This window comes from Pristiophorus japonicus, chromosome 20 (genome assembly GCF_044704955.1).
Source record: "Pristiophorus japonicus isolate sPriJap1 chromosome 20, sPriJap1.hap1, whole genome shotgun sequence".
In the NCBI taxonomy this organism is placed as follows: Eukaryota; Metazoa; Chordata; class Chondrichthyes; family Pristiophoridae; genus Pristiophorus; species Pristiophorus japonicus.
Window position 1 is genome coordinate 17358769 of NC_091996.1, and position 17875 is coordinate 17376643.

At 42.1% G+C, this 17875-nt stretch overlaps 1 protein-coding gene across 3 annotated transcripts in view; it reads right to left on the minus strand.

Annotated features, from left to right (window-relative positions):
* The window catches only part of LOC139233184 (transforming growth factor beta receptor type 3-like), a 180013-nt gene that overhangs the window by 64009 nt on the left and 98129 nt on the right, over nt 1-17875 (minus strand). For all 3 annotated transcript variants that reach the window (XM_070863814.1, XM_070863815.1, XM_070863812.1), the window contains exons 6-8: nt 16560-16722; nt 5367-5514; nt 882-1053 (exon numbers count right to left, since the gene is read on the minus strand). In XM_070863814.1, coding sequence (XP_070719915.1) covers nt 882-1053; nt 5367-5514; nt 16560-16722 — 483 coding nt within the window. The remainder of the gene's footprint in view (nt 1-881; nt 1054-5366; nt 5515-16559; nt 16723-17875) is intronic.

Below are 17875 nucleotides of genomic sequence, written 5' to 3' on the forward strand. Positions count from 1 at the left end.
AATAACTTTTTTTTGACTATTATAATTTTAATAATGAAGTCAATTCTTTTTTATCATAGAAGGAAACCATTCGGCCCATCAATGCCTGTGCCGACTCCCCGAAAGACCATCCAACTAGTCCCACTTCCCTGTCTCTTCCCCACAGTCCTGCAAATTCCTTCTCCCCTCCCCCCCACCCCCCAAACATCTACCCAATTCCCTTTCAAAAGTCACCACTGAATCCGCTTTCACCACCCCCCAGAAAGTGCATTCCAGATCACAACAAACTCATCACACCTCTGGTTCCTTTGCCAACTACCCCAAATCTGTGTCCTCTGCTTAGCAACCCTTCTGCCACTAAATAGTTTCTCCTTATTTAATATAGCAAATCATTCATGATCCCGAACACCTCTATTAAGTCTCCCCTTAACCTTCTCCACTCCAAGGTGAACAATGCCAGCCTCTCTAGTCTCTCCACTGTCATGTATGTATGCTTGGTTTTACTAGCCACTAGGTGGTGCCACTGTCGGAGGTCATTGGGCTGTGCGCACGTGTGTGCAACCCAGGTATAAAAGGCTAGCTATCTTGTAATGTAATCACTTTGGGCCCTAATAAAGTAGAGCTAGGTTTGTACCTGTTTACAGTATTCAGTCTATTAAGTTATTGCATACACAACATCCACGTAACTGGCATCACTTCAGCAAATCTCCTCTGCACCCTCTCCAAGGCCTCGACACCTTTCCCAATTTTACTCTGCTTCATTTTCTGGAATTTGCCCATGCCATGTACCATTCCTGGCTCACATAGTTTACTTGATATCGTCACATACATGATTTATTTGCCGACGAAAAATAATTTAACTAACATTTGGAAAGGCTGTGTGTAACTATTGTTCCTCTTACCATGAAGATCAAATTTAAGTTTGATCTCATCAACCAATGGAATCTCCGTCAACGATGTAGTAGCAAACTCATTTTTAATGGCCCATTCCATCAGCTCTTTTGAGGTTTTTGGGAGATTAGAATCAACTGATGATTGCAATCCTGGCCATGTTCCATTGGTTTTGTGAGATAGCTGAGAAATTATACAATTTTGTTACTTAAATCAGTATCATTTAAATGCCACTTTTCTTGCTTTTTATTTTGTCAAGCAGTAAGTCTGGTTTACTCTGGTAAAAACTAAGTATAATGCACTCCATCAAGGAAATTATTTAGATTTTCAAAATAATTTGAACTTTTTACATTCATCAGCAAAGTCTTACATCAGTGATCATTACCACTTTTCATATTTTGGAAGACCATTGATTTGTATTATATTACATAAAGTACAAAGGGCACCAATTTGTGTTGGCTATTAATAGTCAGCCTTAGTAGGAGCTTGGGCAGAACCAATCCAACTTTTATTATAAAATTCTCTGCACAAATTATGTTTTTTAAACTTCGAATTGCATCATCTTGTAGAAATGCAGTTGTCATAGGGGCTTAGATAATCAGATGGAGTGTCAGCCGTTTCTGCACCGCTGATATGGTGTGTTGCCTCCCTGGTGCCAGGGTAGGGAACATTCTGTGGGTAGAAGGGGAACAGCCAGAATTGTGGTTCATGTTGGAATGACATAGGAAAGAAAAGGGTTGAGGTCCTCTCGGCAGAGTTTCAGGAGCTGGGAGGAAACTAAAGAGCAGGACCTCAAAGGTGGGAACCTCTAGATTATTCCTAGTGTCACATGCTAATGAGTATAGGAACAGCAAAATAAAGCAGGTTAATGCGTGGCTGGAGAAATGGTGCAGGAAGGAGAGCTTCAGATTCCTGTCGCAATTGGGACCAGTTCTGGGGCAGGAGGGACCTGTACAAGGTGAACCAATATCCTTGCGGAAAAGTTAACTAGTGCTGTGGGGGAGGGTTTAAACGAATTTGGCAGAGGGAGGGGAGCCAGGGAGGAGAAACATTGCACAGAGAACTGAGAGAGACAAACATCATTAGAATAAAGAGTAGTCCAGAAATAGGAAGGATCAGACAGGGGAACAATGCTAAGCAGACTAAGGCAGGTTTGGAGTATATATTCGTAAATGCACGGAGCGTGATAAATAAGGCTGGTGAGCTGCAGCCACTAGTTTGCCACATGGGGTTATAATATTGTGGCAATAATGGAAACCTGGCCCAAACAAGGCAGGAATAGAAACTTAACATTCCTGGCCACAATGTATTCAAGAGGAAGAGGGAAGGGGAAAAGAAAAAGAGAAGGGGGTGGCAATATTGGTCAAAGATACTGTTACAGCCCTGGTTGGGATGATGTGCTTGAGGAGTCTAAGACAGAATCTATTTGGTTAGAGTTAAGAAGCAGAACATGAGCAGTTATGCCACTGTCTGTATACTATAGACCATGAAATACTCAGAAGATGGAGAAGCAAATTTGCAAGCAAATTTCAGAAAGATGTAAAAACAATAGAGTAGTGATAATTGCCCCAAGTTTCCACATGATTTGCTCCTGATTTTTAGGAGCAACTGGTGGAGAACGGAGTATCTTAGAAATCGGAATTCTCCACATTTAAGTTTTCTGCAGTTCTAGTCAGGTAGAACAGTTTCACTTTTGAACAGAAATTTTTTTCCAAAAGGGGGCGTGTCCAGCCAATGACGCCTGATTTGAAAGTTTCCACAGTGAAAACGTACTCCAAACTAACTTAGAATGGAGCAAGTGAAGATTTTTGTAGGCTTGAAAAAACCTTGTCTACACATTAAAAAAATCAGGCGCAGGTTACAAATTAGGCGTCCGGAACGAGGTGGGGGGGGAGGGAAGTCATTACATTCTACAATAAATCCTTAGTTATACTTATACAAATAAATCCAACCTGAATAAAAATTTATAAGCAAAGAAAAGATTAAATAAACCATGTTCCTACCTGTGTGAAAGTGCTTCAGGCAGGCCTTTCAGGCAGCGGTTTCCTGACGGCAGGGCGGGGGGGGGGCGGGGGGAGGCAGTGAGAAGGCTGCAGGAAGCCTCAGAAGTTGAGGCAGCCGTTCCCGACGGCAGGGGGGGGGAGGGGAGGCAGTGAGAAGGCTGCAGGAAGCCTCAGAAGCTGAGGCAGCCGTTCCCGACGGGCCCGACGGACGGCAGGGGGAGAAAGCTGCAAGAAGCCTCAGTGCTGATCATGGAAGGGCAATGTGGTTTTATTAAAAAATTTTAAAAATTGAACAGCTACAAAGAATTTGAATAGTCTCAAACAAGTGCATGTGTCCTGTTTATCACAGTCTATCTTTAATTACAGAATGCACTCCCTCACCCTCACACACAGAAATATCAAAAAAATTAAAATACAAGCCTTTGGAAGGGTTAAATAAACAAATGTTCACTTTTTCTGCAGCACTTTTTAAAATGGCCGAGTGCCAATGTTTCCTTCACACTGCGCGTGCGCGAACGCTCCAACGCGCACGCGTTGCCGGCACGAAAAAAACTCATTTAAATGGTACACGCCCCCTCCTACTTACAAAATCGGCGCGAGTGGTAGGCTCTGCCCCCTGGGCGCCGCGCCAAGCAGACATCGAGCTGCAAAGCGCTCGAGAATAGCGCGTTTTTTTTCAGGCGCCGTTTTCGGCGCAAAAAACGGGCGCCCAGCTCGGAGGGGCACCTGTTTTGCGGCGTGTGGAAACTTGGGGCCAATGGGTGGCTTCAATCATCCTAATATAGACTGAAAACAAACATGTAAAGAACAAGGAGGGAAAATAATTCTTGTATTGTGTACAGGAGAACTTTTGTGATCAGTATTGCATTTATAGAACACCTTTTATGACCACCGATCATCTCAAAGCGCTTTACAGCCAATTAAGTACTTTTTAAAAAGAAAGTGTAATCACAGTTGTAATGTAGAAAATGTAGTGAAGATACTCAATGGAATTCAGCTAAGTTCAGAGAGTTGAAAAAGGATCTAGCCCAGGTGGTATGGAAACAAGATTATCAGATAAAACAGTAAATGTTCAATTGAAGGCCTTCAAGGAAGAGATAGTTCAATTAGAGATTGGACACATTCCTATGGCGGGGAAAGGAAGGGCATACACAGCTAGAGCTCTTTCGATGACTAAGAAATTGGGATTAAAATGAAAAAGGTAAATATCCAGAACATAAACAGTAGAGAATCAAGCAGAATTCAGACAGTGCAGAGGGGGACTAAAAAAGGAAATGAGGGGCAAAGAGAATGTATGAGGAAAGATTAACAGGCAACATAAAAGGGAACACTGATGTATTTCATTAACATATAAATAGTAAAAGGATAGTCAAAGAAAGGGTGTGGTCACTTAGTGGAGGCAAAGGTCATGGCTGCGGTACTAAATGAGTATTTTGCACTAAAGTGGATACTGCTAATGTCATAGTAAAGGAGGAGGGGGTAGATAAATTGGATCAGATAGAAATAGATAGAGGTGGCAGCAAACAGCTGGCAGCACTCAAAAGTAGAAAAGTCACCCGGTCCAGATGGGATGCATCCCAGTTTGCCGAGGGAAGTACGGGTGGAAATAGCAGAGGCTTTGGCCACAATCTTTCAATCCTCCTTGGGTATGGGGGTAGTGTTGGGGGACAGGAAGGCTGCAAATATTATAGCCTTGTTAAAAAGGGGAGAGATATAAACCAGGTAACTATAGGCCAGTCAGCCTAATGTCAGGAAAACATCGAGACCATGGCCCTGATATTTACTGGGAGGGAGCGGGAGAGTGCAGGCGAAACCGTGAAATCCTGGCGACGCCAGGATATAGTTATCATTTTTTAAATGTCATTGCCCTAGGAAACTCGGCCGGCAACTGTTAAATTTAAATCAGGCTCCCAACTATACTGTGCGAGCCGGATTTAAATATTAAAATGAATGTCCCGCCTTATATGCACATCTTGCAACCCGCTGGCATAAAAACGCTAATGAGCGTGTACTTGTCAAGTTGGCGACATTTTCCTCTTTTTAAAAATGTTAATCCCCCTCCCCCCTGCCTGTCGTGTGAGGGTTAGTATCAACTCCCATAATATGGGGTAAAATTGTTACTTGGAAGAAAATGGGTTAATAAATGACAGCCAACATGGATTTGTTAAAGGCAAATTGTGTCCGATAACAATGAAATAACGGAATGGGAGATACTCTTACATAATCCAGGAAAGCGAAAATCAAGTGGAGGCTGCATCTTCCCTTAAAATATTTTAAATGGATTGGTATCCTTGCAAGGTTTGTTTATTGGGTATCAGCCTATCCCATCTTAGGCACAATACAATGAACACCACCAAATATAATAGCATCAATGTTTAGAAAAAAATATTACATGAAGAACTATTTGAAAAATGTTCTTCTCCCTAACAATAAATGTTCGAAATGATTACTGTAACTTCGATGATATATGTGATTCTGATATTGTTTTATTACCTTAAGGCGTAATGATGAAGGAACTTCTCCCTCGATGTTCAAGTTCATGGGCTGATTGCTCTGTATAACTAGCAAGACATTGCACATATGGCAATTATTTCCACGTGTAAATTCAACATCCATGTTAATGCTCTTCTTTATGGAGTTCCTAATTTTGAGACCCCCAAAAAAGATTTTTGTCAGGAATATAAAATATTGCATAAATGTACAAGTCACAATATTTTAATGTTTGACCCTACAATAGAAATTTGATGAAAGAGCTACAATAATCAACAAAATTAGTCCAGATATGCAAAGGCGAATATAGTTTGATCACCCAGCCTTTCCCTGAAATATAATTTTAAAGCTAGAGGGAAATAAACAAGCAAAAAAAGAGGGAAAAAATCTGGTCATCTGAAAATGTAGACACACAGGAATTTTTTCTTTTGATTTATAAAAGAGAAATTTCAACATGAGCTAAATATTTATTCGTACTGTCTTTTTTTTATATACAAGAAAAGTAATTTTCATTTTTTGTGAATATTTTCAATCAAATAGCATGTTCTGCTTCAATATATTATAGAATATAACTGTGGACTTTTCCAGATCACATCAATGCAGCTCTGCATCAGGTAACAATAAACGTGTTTTGTTGGATGGGATTGGTTCCCGTGGCTAACTAAAGTAGTTAAGGATAAAGAAGCTAACAATGTTGCAAAGTATAATAATAAGCCTGAGAATTGGGAGAGCTTCAGAAACCAGCAAAGGATGACCAAAAAATTGATAAAATGGAAGAAAATGGTATAGGAGAGTAAACTAGCAAAAAATATAAAAAGATTGAAAGAGTTTCTACAAGTATGTAAAAAGGAAGAGAGTAGAAAAAGTAAGCATTGGTTCCTTAGAGGCTGAGACAGGTGAAACTATAACAGGGAATAACAAAATGGCAGAGACTTTAAACAAATATTTTCTTTGTCTTCACTGCAGAAGACACAAAAAGCATATCAAAAATAGTGGGGAACCAAGGAACTATTAAGAGTGAGGAATTTAAAGTAATTAATATCAGTAAAGAAAAAAGTACTTGAGAAACTAATGGGACTAGAAGCTGACAAATCCCCTGGACCTGATGGCCTATACCCTAGGGTTCTAAAAGAGGTGGCTGCAGAGATAGTGGATGCATTGGTTGTGGTCTTCTAAAATGTCCTAGATTTTAGAACGGTCCCAGCAGATTTGAAGATAGCAAATGTAACCCTGCTATTAAAGAAAGGAGGAAGAGAGAAAACAGGGAACTACAGGCCAGTTAGCCTGACATCAGTTGTCGGGAAAATGCTGGAATCCATTATTAACTCCACTCACTTCCTCCAAATTAAAGGTGTTGCTATGGTACCTGCATGGGTCCTAGCTATGCCTGCCTTTTCATAAGAACATTGAATAACTTTAAGACAGAAATAGACAGTTTCTTAAACGATAAGGGGTTATGGGGAGCGGGCAGGGAAGTGGAGCTGAGACCATGATCAGATCAGTCATGATCTTATTGAATGGCGGAGCAGGCTTGAGGGGCAGTATGGCCTATTCCTGTTCCTATTTCTTATGTTCTTATCTCGGTCTTAAATTTATTCAAAGTCCCAGCTTCTACAGCTCTCTGAGGCAGCGAATTCCACAGATTTACAACCCCGAGAAGAAATTTTTCCTCATCTCAGTTTTAAATGGGCGGCCCCTTATTCTAAGTTTATGCCCCCTAGTTCTAGTCTCCCCCATCAGTGGAAACATTTTCTCTGCATCCACCTTGTCAAGCCCCCTCATAATCTTATACATTTCGATAAGATCACCACTCAATCTTCTGAATGCCAATGAGTAGAGGCCCAACCTACTCAACCTTTCCTCGTAGGTCAACCCCCTCATCTCCGGAATCAATCTAGTGAACCCTCTCTGAACTGCCTCCATAGCAAGTATATACTTTCGTAAATACGGAAAACTGCACGCAGTATTCCAGGTGCGGCCTCACCAATACCCTGTATAACTGTAGCAATACTTCCCTGCTTTTATACTCCATCCACTTTGCAATAAAGGCCAAGATTCCAATGGATTTGCGTATCCATCGTGGGATATGTGGAACATTCTTTGTTCCAGTCTTACTCGGGTCCCCTCCCTCACCTCTTTTTCCGGTACATTGATGACTGTATTGCCGTTTCCTGCTCTCACCCTGAACTTGAAAATTTCATTCACTTTGCATCTAATTTCGATTCTTTCCTCACCTTCACATGGTCCATCTCAGACTCTTCCCTTCCTCGACTTCTCCGTCTCCATCTCTGAGCTAGGCTTTCGACCAATACCCACTATAATCCCAGCTACCTGAACTACACTTCCTCCTACCCCGCATCCTGCAAGGACTCCATTCCATTCTCCCAGTTTCTCCGTCTCCATCGCATCTGCTCTGACAACGCCACCTTTCACACTAGTGCCTCCGACATGTCTTCCTTTTTTCTCAACAGAGGATTCCCCTCCGCCATGGTTAACATGGCTCTCGACAGTGTCTGTTCTATTTCCCGCACTTATGCTCTCACCCCTTCCCCTCCCTCTCCCTCTCAGAACCATGACAGCGTTCCCCTTGTCCTCACCTTTCACCCAACCAGTTCAACGCATCATCCTCCGCCATTTCCAGCGTGATCCCACCATCAATCACACCTTCCCCACCCCTCCCCTCTCAGCATTCCGAAGGGACCACTCCCTCCGCGATACCCTGGTCCATTCTGCAGTCACCCCCAGCACCCCTTCGCCTTTCCATACAAGCGCAGGAGATGCAACACCTGCCCTTTTACCTCCTCCCTTCCCACTATCCAGGGCCCCAAATACACCTTCCAGGTGAAACAGAGATTTATTTGTGCTTTTTTCAATTTAGTATACTGTATTCGCTGCTCAAGATGTGGTCTCCTCTACAATGGGGAGACCAAGCATAGATTGGGTGACCACTTTGTGGAGCACCTCTGTTCAGTCTGCAAGTGTGACTGACCCTGAGCTTCCGGTCACCTATGACTTTAATTCTCCACTCCACTCCCATTCTGACCTCTCCATCCTCGGTCTCCTGCACTGTTCCAATGAAGCTCAACGCAAGCTTGAGGAATAGCATCTCATCTTTCATTTAGGCACCTTACAGCCTTCTGGACTCAACACCGAGTTCAACAATTTCAGAGCGTAACCGCTACCAATCTTTAGCTCCCTCCCCGTCCGCCCCCACCCCTGGTTTAATTTTTTTCTCCTTGTCTCTAATGGCAGCAGGTCATTATTCCGCCATTCTTGACTAATGTTTTTCTAGCTCCTAACATTACCATTTCAATTCGCCTCATCATCCCTTTTGTCTCTCTAATCTCTCCTGCCTTCCACCCTATCACAGACCTTCCCTTTTGTTCTTTTTTCCCCTCCCCCTTTCAGTGCTTGTTAAGAATATGTTCTTTCCGAACACTCTCCAGTTCAGACGAAGGGTCGTTGACCTGAAACGTTAACTGCTTTCTCTCCACCGATGCTGCCTGACCCGCTGAGATTTCCAGCATTTTCTGTTTTTATTAAGGAAGAGGTATCAGGGCAGTTAGAAAATCATAATTTGATTAGGCAGAGTCAACATGGTTTTATGAAAGGGAAATCATGTTTAACAAATTTATTAGAATTTTTTTGAGGATGTAACTGGTTGAGTAGATAAAGTGGAACCAGTCGATGTAGTATATTTGGATTTCCAAAAGGCATTTGATAAGGTGGCTATGCAAGATAAGGGCACATGGGATTGGGCATAATATATTAGCTTGGATTGAAGATTGGTTAGCGGACAGAAAACAGAGTAGGGATAAACGGGTCATTTTCCAGTTGGCAGGCATTATTAACTAGTGGGGTGCCGCAAGGATCAGTGCTTGGGTCTCAGCTATTTACAATCTGTATTAATGACTTAGATGATGGGACCCTCGTGCAATGCATCAAAGTTTGATGATGATAAAGCTAAGTGGGAAAGTATGACAAAGGGACCAAAATCATTCTTTCAAAAAGGCCTCCGGGAGACACGAATGGAACGCTAAAGGGTTTTCGCCCAGGGGCAAGCGACAGATGCGATCCGCCTGCAATTGCCCCCAGGATGGCAGCAGTGAAAATGTCTTTGCGCCGACCCAGTGCGCCCTGTGGGAGCGAGGTTGGCGCAGGGCAATGCCACCAACAGCTTTGCGTATCGCAAAGCTGTAGTAGCTGGGGTGCCCCATCCGCCCTTAAAGGGGAGGGCCTTGCGCCTCAGCCGGCATCTTTTTATTATGTTGGCCGATTTTGTAGTCGGCACAATGGCGGCCGCTAGTTCCACCGGGCCACCAACCGGTAGCCCCGCACCTGTTCTTGGATGCCGAGCCACTGGCATGGCCAAAATCCTCCCTGGTGACCTCGTGGGCACCACTAAAGTGGCTGCAGCGCTCACAGTAGCATCTCCGCGTCACACTTATGTCATCAGCGCACGCTAATGTGCTGAGAGCGGCGCTAGCGTCCCGCAAGCGCCCCAAGAGGCCAATTCCAGGAGATTTAGCTGCCCGTCTTGCCGGGCGCTACATTTCCGGATTATTCGAACTGTGCGCCCCAATACCGGCAATTTCGGCTCCAAAAGGGATATAGACAGGTTAAGTGAGTGGACAATTAAGGTGACAGATGGAGTATAATGTGAGGAAACATGAGGTTAATCATTTAGGTAGGAAGACTAGAAAAACAGAATTTTTTTAAAATGCTGAGAAACTATTAAATGTTGGTGTTCAGAGAGATTTAGGTGTCCTTGTACAGGAATCACAAAGTTAGCATGCAGGTACAGCAAGCAATTAGGAAGGCAAACAGCATGTTGGCCTTTATTGCAAGGGGGTTGGAGTATAAGAGTAAAGAACTCTTACAACAATTGTACAGGGCTTTGGCAAGACCACACCTGGAGTATTGTGCACAGTTTTGGTCTCCTTATCTGAGAAAAGACATACATGTCTTAGAGGCAGTGCAACAAAGATTCACTAGATTGATCCCTGGGATGAGAGTTGTCCTATGAGGAGAACTCTCTGGAGTTTAGAAGAATGAGAGGTGAACAGTAAAATTCTGAGGGGGAAAATGACAGGGTAGATGTTGAGAGGATGTTCCCCCTGGCTGGAGAGTCGAGCACTAGGGGTCATAGTCTCAGGACAAGTTTAACCTCGGTAGTGGGGAAGCTTTAAGAAACAATAATTAGGACAAAATTAATAGTCACTTAGACAAGTGTGGATTAATTAAGGAAAGCCAGCACGGATTTGTTAAAGGTAAATCATGTTTAACCAATTTGATCGCGTTTTTTTGATGAGGTAACTGAGAGGGCAATGCGTTTGATGTGGCGTACATGGATTTCCAAAAGGCATTTGACAAAGTGCCACATAATAGACTTGCCAGCAAAGTTGAAGCCCATGGAATAAAAGGGACTGTGGCAGCATGATACAAAATTGGCTAAGTGACATGAAACAGAGAGTAGTGGTGAATGGCTGTTTTTCGGACTGGAGGAAGGTTCTAGGATCACTGCTTTTCTTGATGTATATTAGTGACTTGGATGTGGGTGTAGAGGGCACAATTAAAAAATTTGCAGATGACACTAAACAGTGAGGAGGATAGTGATAGACTTCAAGAGGACATAGACTGGCTGGTGGAGTGGGCGGACACATGGCAGATGAAATTTAATGCAGAAAGGTGCAAACTGATACATTTTTTTATAGAAAGAATGAGGAGGGGAAATATAAACTAAAGGGTACAATCCTAAATGAGGTGAATGAACAGAGACCTAGGGGTATATGTGCACAAATCGTTGAAGGTGGCAGGGCAGTTTGAGAAAGCAGTTAAAAAGACTTACGGGACCCTGGGCTTCATGAATAGAGGTATAGAGTACAAAAGTGTGGATATTATGATGAACCTGTATAAAACACTGGTTCAGCCCCAACTAGAGAACTGTGTCCAATTCTGGAAGGGTGTGAAGACCTTAGAGAAGGTGCTGAAAAGATTTATGAGACTGATACCAGGGATGAGGGACTTCAGTTATGTGGATAGACAAGAGAATCTGGGGTTGTTCTCCTTAGACCAGACAAGATTGAGAGGAGATTTGATCGAGGTGTCCAATATCATGAGGGGTGTCGACAGAGTAGATAGAGAGAAACTGTTCCCATTGGCAGAACAGTCTCGAACCAGAGGACACAGATTTAAGGTGATTGGCAAAAGAACCAAAGGCGATGCAAGAAAAAAAAATTTTTATGAAGTGAATGGTTGGGATCTGGAATGTATGGCCTGAAAGGGTGGTAGAGGTAAACTCAATCTTATCTTTGAAAAGGGAGTTGGATAAGTATCTGAAGGAAAATAATTTGCAGGGCTATGGGGAAAGGGCAGGGGAGTGGGATTAGCTGAGAATTGGCTCGATGGGACAAATAGCCTTCTTCCGTGCTGTAACCATTCTATGATTTTAACTAATTCCGTAGACAGGGAGGATCTAATTACACATTGCAGACAAACTGCTGGGAGTGTCATGTCCTCCAAGGGGACCAATCAGGACTTATCATCTAAGGGGACTAATCTGAGCTTTTGATGTTGCATAGAAACATAGAAAATAGGTGCAGGAGTAGGCCATTCGGCCCTTCGAGCCTGCACCGCCATTCAATAAGATCACGGCTGATCATTCCCTCAGTACCCCTTTCCTGCTTTCTCTCCATACCCCTTGATCTCTTTAGCCATAAGGGCTATATCTAACTCCCTCTTGAATATATCCAATGAACTGGCATCAACAACTCTCTGCGGCAGGGAATTCCATAGGTTAACAACTCTCTGAATGAAGAAGTTTCTCCTCATCTCAGTCCTAAATGGCCTACCATTTATCCTAAGACGATGTCCCCTGTTTCTGGACTTCCCCAATATTGGGAACATTCTTCCCGCATCTAACCTGTCCAGTCCCGTCAGAATCTTATATGTTTCTACGAGATCCCCTCTCATCCTTCTAAACTCGTGAATAAAGGCCCAGTTGATCCAGTCTCTCCTCATATGATAGTCCAGCCATCCCTGCACTCCCTCAATAGCAAGAACGTCCTTCCTTAGATTAAGAGACCAAAACTGAACAATATTTCAGGTGAGGTCTCACTAAGGCCCTGTACAACTTCAGTAAGGCCTCTCTGCTCCTGTATTCAAATCCACTAGCTATGAAGGCCAACATACCATTTGCCTTCTTCACCACCTGCTGTATCTGCATGCCCACTTTCAGTGACAGATGAACCATGACACCCAGGTCTCATTGCACCTCCCCTTTTCCTAATCTGCCGCCATTCAGATAATATTCTGCCTTCGTGTTTTTGCCACCAAAGTGGATAACCTCACATTTATCCACATTATACTGCATCTGCCATGTATTTGCCCACTCACCTAACCTGTCCAAGTCACCCTGCAGTCTCTTAGCGTCCTCCTCACAGTTCACGCCGCCACCCATAGAAACATAGAAACATAGAAAATAGGTGCAGGAGCAGGCCATTCAGCCCTTCTAGCCTGCACCGCCATTCAACGAGTTCATGGCTGAACATGAAACTTCAGTACCCACTTCCTGCTTTCACGCCATACCCCTTGATCCCCCGAGTAGTAAGGACTTCATCTAACTCCCTTTTGAATATATTTAGTGAATTGGCCTCAACTACTTCCCGTGGTAGAGAATTCCACAGGTTCACCACTCTCTGGGTGAAGAAGTTTCTCCTTATCTCGGTCCTAAATGGCTTACCCCTTATCCTTAGACTGTGACCCCTGGTTCTGGACTTCCCCAACATTGGGAACATTCTTCCTGCATCCAACCTGTCCAAACCCGTCAGAATTTTAAACGTTTCTATGAGGTCCCCTCTCACTCTTCTGAACTCCAGTGAATACAAGCCCAGTTGATTCAGTCTTTCTTGATAGGTCAGTCCCACCATCCCGGGAATCAGTCTGGTGAATCTTCGCTGCACTCCCTCAACAGCAAGTATGTCCTTCCTCAAGTTAGGAGACCAAAACTGTACACAATACTCCAGGTGTGGCCTCACCAAGGCCCTGTACAACTGTAGCAACACCTCCCTGCCCCTGTACTCAAATCCCCTCGCTATGAAGGCCAACATGCCATTTGCTTTCTTAACCGCCTGCTGTACCTGCATGCCAACCTTCAATGACTGATGTACCATGACACCCAGGTCTCGTTGCACCTTCCCTTTTCCTAATCTGTCACCATTCAGATAATAGTCTGTCTCTCTGTTTTTACCACCAAAGTGGATAACCTCACATTTATCCACATTATACTTCATCACCCAGTTTAGTGTCATCTGCAAACTTGAAGATATTACACTCAATTCCATCATCTAAATCATTAATATATATTGTAAAGAGCTGGGGTCCCAGCACGGAGCCCTGCGGCACTCCACTAGTCACTGCCTGCCATTCTGAAAAGGACTCGTTTATCCCAACTCTCTGCTTCCTGTCTGCCAACCAGTTCTCTATCCACATCAGTACATTACCCCCAATACCACGTGCTTTGATTTTGCACACCAATCTCGTGTGTGGGACCTTGTCAAAAGCCTTTTGAAAGTCCAAATATACCACATCCACTGGTTCTCCCTTGTCCACTCCACTAGTTACATCCTCAAAAAATTCCAGAAGATTTGTCAAGCATGATTTCCCTTTCATAAATCCATGCTGACTTGGACCAATCCTATCACTGCTTTCCAAATGCGCTATTATTTCATCCTTAAGAATTGATTCCAACATTTTCCCCACTACTGATGTCAGGCTAACCGGTCTATAATTACCCATTTTCTCTCTCCCTCCTTTTTAAAAAAAGTGGTGTTACATTAGCTAACCTCCAGTCCATAGGAACTGATCCAGAGTCGATAGACTGCTGGTAAATTATTACCAATGCCTGCACTATTTCTTGGGCCACTTCCTTAAGTACTCTGGGATGTAGACTATCAGGCCCTGGGGATTTATCGGCCTTAATCCCATCAATTTCCCGCCTAATAAGGATATCCTTCAGTTCTTCCTTCTCACTAGACCCTCGGTCCCCTAGTACATCCGGGAGGTTATTTGTGTCTTCCTTTGTGAAGACAGAACCAAAGTACTTGTGCAATTGGTCTGCCATTTCTTTGTTCCCCATTATAAATTCACCCAAATCTGACTGCAAGGGACCTACGTTTGTTTTCACCAATCTTTTTCTCTTCATATATCTATAGAAGCTTTTGCAGTTAGTTTTTGTGTTTCCGGCAAGCTTCCTCTCGTACTCTTTTTCCCCGTCTTAATTAAACCCTTTGTCCTCCTCTGCTGAATTCTAAATTTCTCCCAGTCCTCTGGTTTGCTGCTTTTTCTAGCTAATTTATATGCCTCTTCCTTGGATTTAACACATCCAAGAAAAATAGATCAGAGTATTTTCTAAATGGTGAGAAGCTAGGAACTGTGGAGGAGCAGAGGGATTTAGGGATCTATGTACAGGTATAAAAATTAATTTAAAAGTCTAATAGAATATGAGCAACTATCTCAAAGAAGCTGAAACACAACAAGGTGTAAGTTATGCTACGATTGTATATGGCTCTGGTTAGACTGCATCAGGAGTACTGCGTTCAGTTCTGGGCACCACACCTCAGGAAGGATATATTGGCCTTTGAGGGGGTGCAACACAGATTCACCAGAATGATGATGGGACTAAAATTATCGGGACAGGCTGCAAAGACTAGGCTTGTAGTTGATTGAGTATAAAAGATTAAGGGGTAATATATTTGAGGTGTTGAGGATGATTAAAGGATTTGATATGGTAGAGAGAGAGAAACTATTTCCTCTTGTGGGCAGTCCAGAACAAGCAGGCATAACCTCAAAATTAGAGCTAGGCCTGTGATGTAATGATGTGTGTATCGTCCTGGTACCTTAAATGTAATGTAAGCACTATGCCACACCACAGAGGGCGCTGTGGTGGGAAACCTGGAAGTACCTAGAACAGGCACTATATAAGGCTGACCACCACACCTGAGAGGCACTCTGGAGCTGAACAATAAAGGACGAAGGTCACAGCAGTTAGACTTACACCAGACAGTGTGGAGTCAGTGATTTGTGTGCTACATACACCACAAGGCCGTTAAGGGATGATGTCAGGAAGCACTTCCTCACACAAAGGGTAGTGGAAATCTGGACCCCTATCCCCAAAAAGCTGTTGAGGCTAGATCAATCAAAAATTTCAAAACTAAGCTGGATAGATTTTTTTGTAGGTAATGGTATTAAGGGTTACAGAACAAGGCAGGTAAAATGGGAGTTAAGATACAGATTGGCCATGATCTAATTGAATGGCAGAACAGGCATTTGGGGCTGAATAGCCTATTCCTGTTCCTATGGGAATATCCAAAATGTTAACCTATATTTCATTTTCAAATGCTGAGTTACCATGTTGTGCATTTCCAACATTTTTCTGTTTTTATACAGTTTTGTGGACATTGACAGTTACTCTGAATTTCTTTTCACTGGTGAAGGATGCAGCTACAAGTGCAGTATCTTTAAAATGACTAACAGCTAACCTATACACCAAGCACTTTATGCAAGATATTTACTTTTAAGATCATCACTCATTGCCATTTTACAGAACTAACTGTTTTTGTGGGCACTGAAATGTAAATTAAAATGTTGCTGAATAAGAATTTCTTCCTAATACACAAAAATGAAATAGAGGAGTCAATACAATTATTGACATTATATTTGACAGATAAATTGCAACTGAGTAGATGATCTATGATTCCAAAATAAATTGGGTTAATTGATACTTGAGAAGCATTTGTAAGTACACAGATGTATTCACATTTATTAACGTTAGTAATTTACAGATTCATTGCAATTAGATGCCTTTTTTCCCCACTCTTGCTATAGTTATTGCATTCTTAGGAAGTGAACATTTTTAAAACCCTGTGTTGCCACAATTTTGTTAGGTCATGAATAATGATGAAACAGGTATTTCACACATTTTTTCATTAAAGAGAAAAATGTGTGTGTGAGGATGTTGCTCCTTAAATCACATTTAACTTAAACTTCCCATTGATTACAATCACTTTACTGGGATATCTGACCTTGGTTTTTCACAAAATACTTCATCACTTACACACAAACTATATTTGTTTCGGAATTTTAAAAAAAAACTACAAAAAAAAAGAGTTGAGTTAATGAATCCAACAAATTCTGTACCTGGAATAGGGTGTGGGTATCAGATTTATGATGTGGATTTGAGAAATGGTGTGTTGATCAGATGTCACACAACCCATCAATTCTTTATGGAGAAGTTTGTCATCTAGATAGTTTTGAGCATTGAAAGGAGTCTGTTGTTCACATTTAGACAGAAGCATTTCATCTGTTTTAATAAAAAAGAATAAGTTTAGTTTAATTTAAGCAAGTGATTCCAGTTCTGTACTACTGAAGAGAAAACCTTTAAAAAAAAAATCAGTGAAAAAAACATAATCCTACAAGAGTAGGTTTGGTTTCAAAACAGTTGTTTCTCATTGAAAAACAAGTAAGTTTTCAAATAAAGAACAGAATTCCAAGTTAAATAGAAATGTTTAAAACTCTAGTGAAATGAAAATTGCTAGATAATTGAAAAAGAAAAAAAAGAATTGTTCTTTCCAGATGGTTGGGTAGTTGCAGATAGCAAAGACTCATAACCTAGAACAAAAGCAAAACAAAATTCTTATATTACGCTCTTAAGATGGACTGGAAAAATAATGGTGGTTAATGACTCACGCCATTACTGGTGTGCAATTGGCCAAAAAATTCATAGGAGTAAGAGATATGGCGGGAGTTGCGAACCTCTAGAATTGCTGGTTGATTTACACAGTGCCAGTGTTTGCTTCGCACAAATGGCTTCTTGCCATTAGCTTTCCTGTTATTTTTAAAAACCAGCTGTATTTGAACATTGCCCACTAAACTTGCCACAGAAAGATTAGTCTGGTAATTAAGAGCGCAAGTATCTTTTTAACGATGTGATAATTGTTAATGCAATGCCCATCAACCTCTCTGGCCCTAAAAGGGAACAATTTAAATAGTTCAATCTCATTCCTGCATGTAGTAAATTCTTGCTAGCTAGTTCAAAAAGTGTCAAATATAAAGTTTCCATTTATTTTTCCTTTCAGTCTTTTATTCTCTCTCTTAATCCAATCTTTGTTTCTCTCTTTATTTCTCTTTCAGTATCCGATTTAACTCTAATTTACCCAATCTAATTTATCCTCCTTCTCCATGGTTCTTCTGTTTCTTTCGCAATCCTTAAATCTCATTGGTTCAGCAGATATACTGTTGGGTCACGCTATTCATCAAGGTCCCAGATGTCCTGTTGCCCACGCCACTCCGTTATCAGCTTGCACTTCCAGCAAGTTGAAGTGCAAAAATGTTTGCACTGAAGGGTGCAGAAAAAAGTCTAACTATCGCGGCCCGCCTTGAGATGCCCTGCTCAATATGTAACAGTCATTTTAACAGGGATCCTAGGTTTGATAGCTTGTCTATGTTGAGCTTGC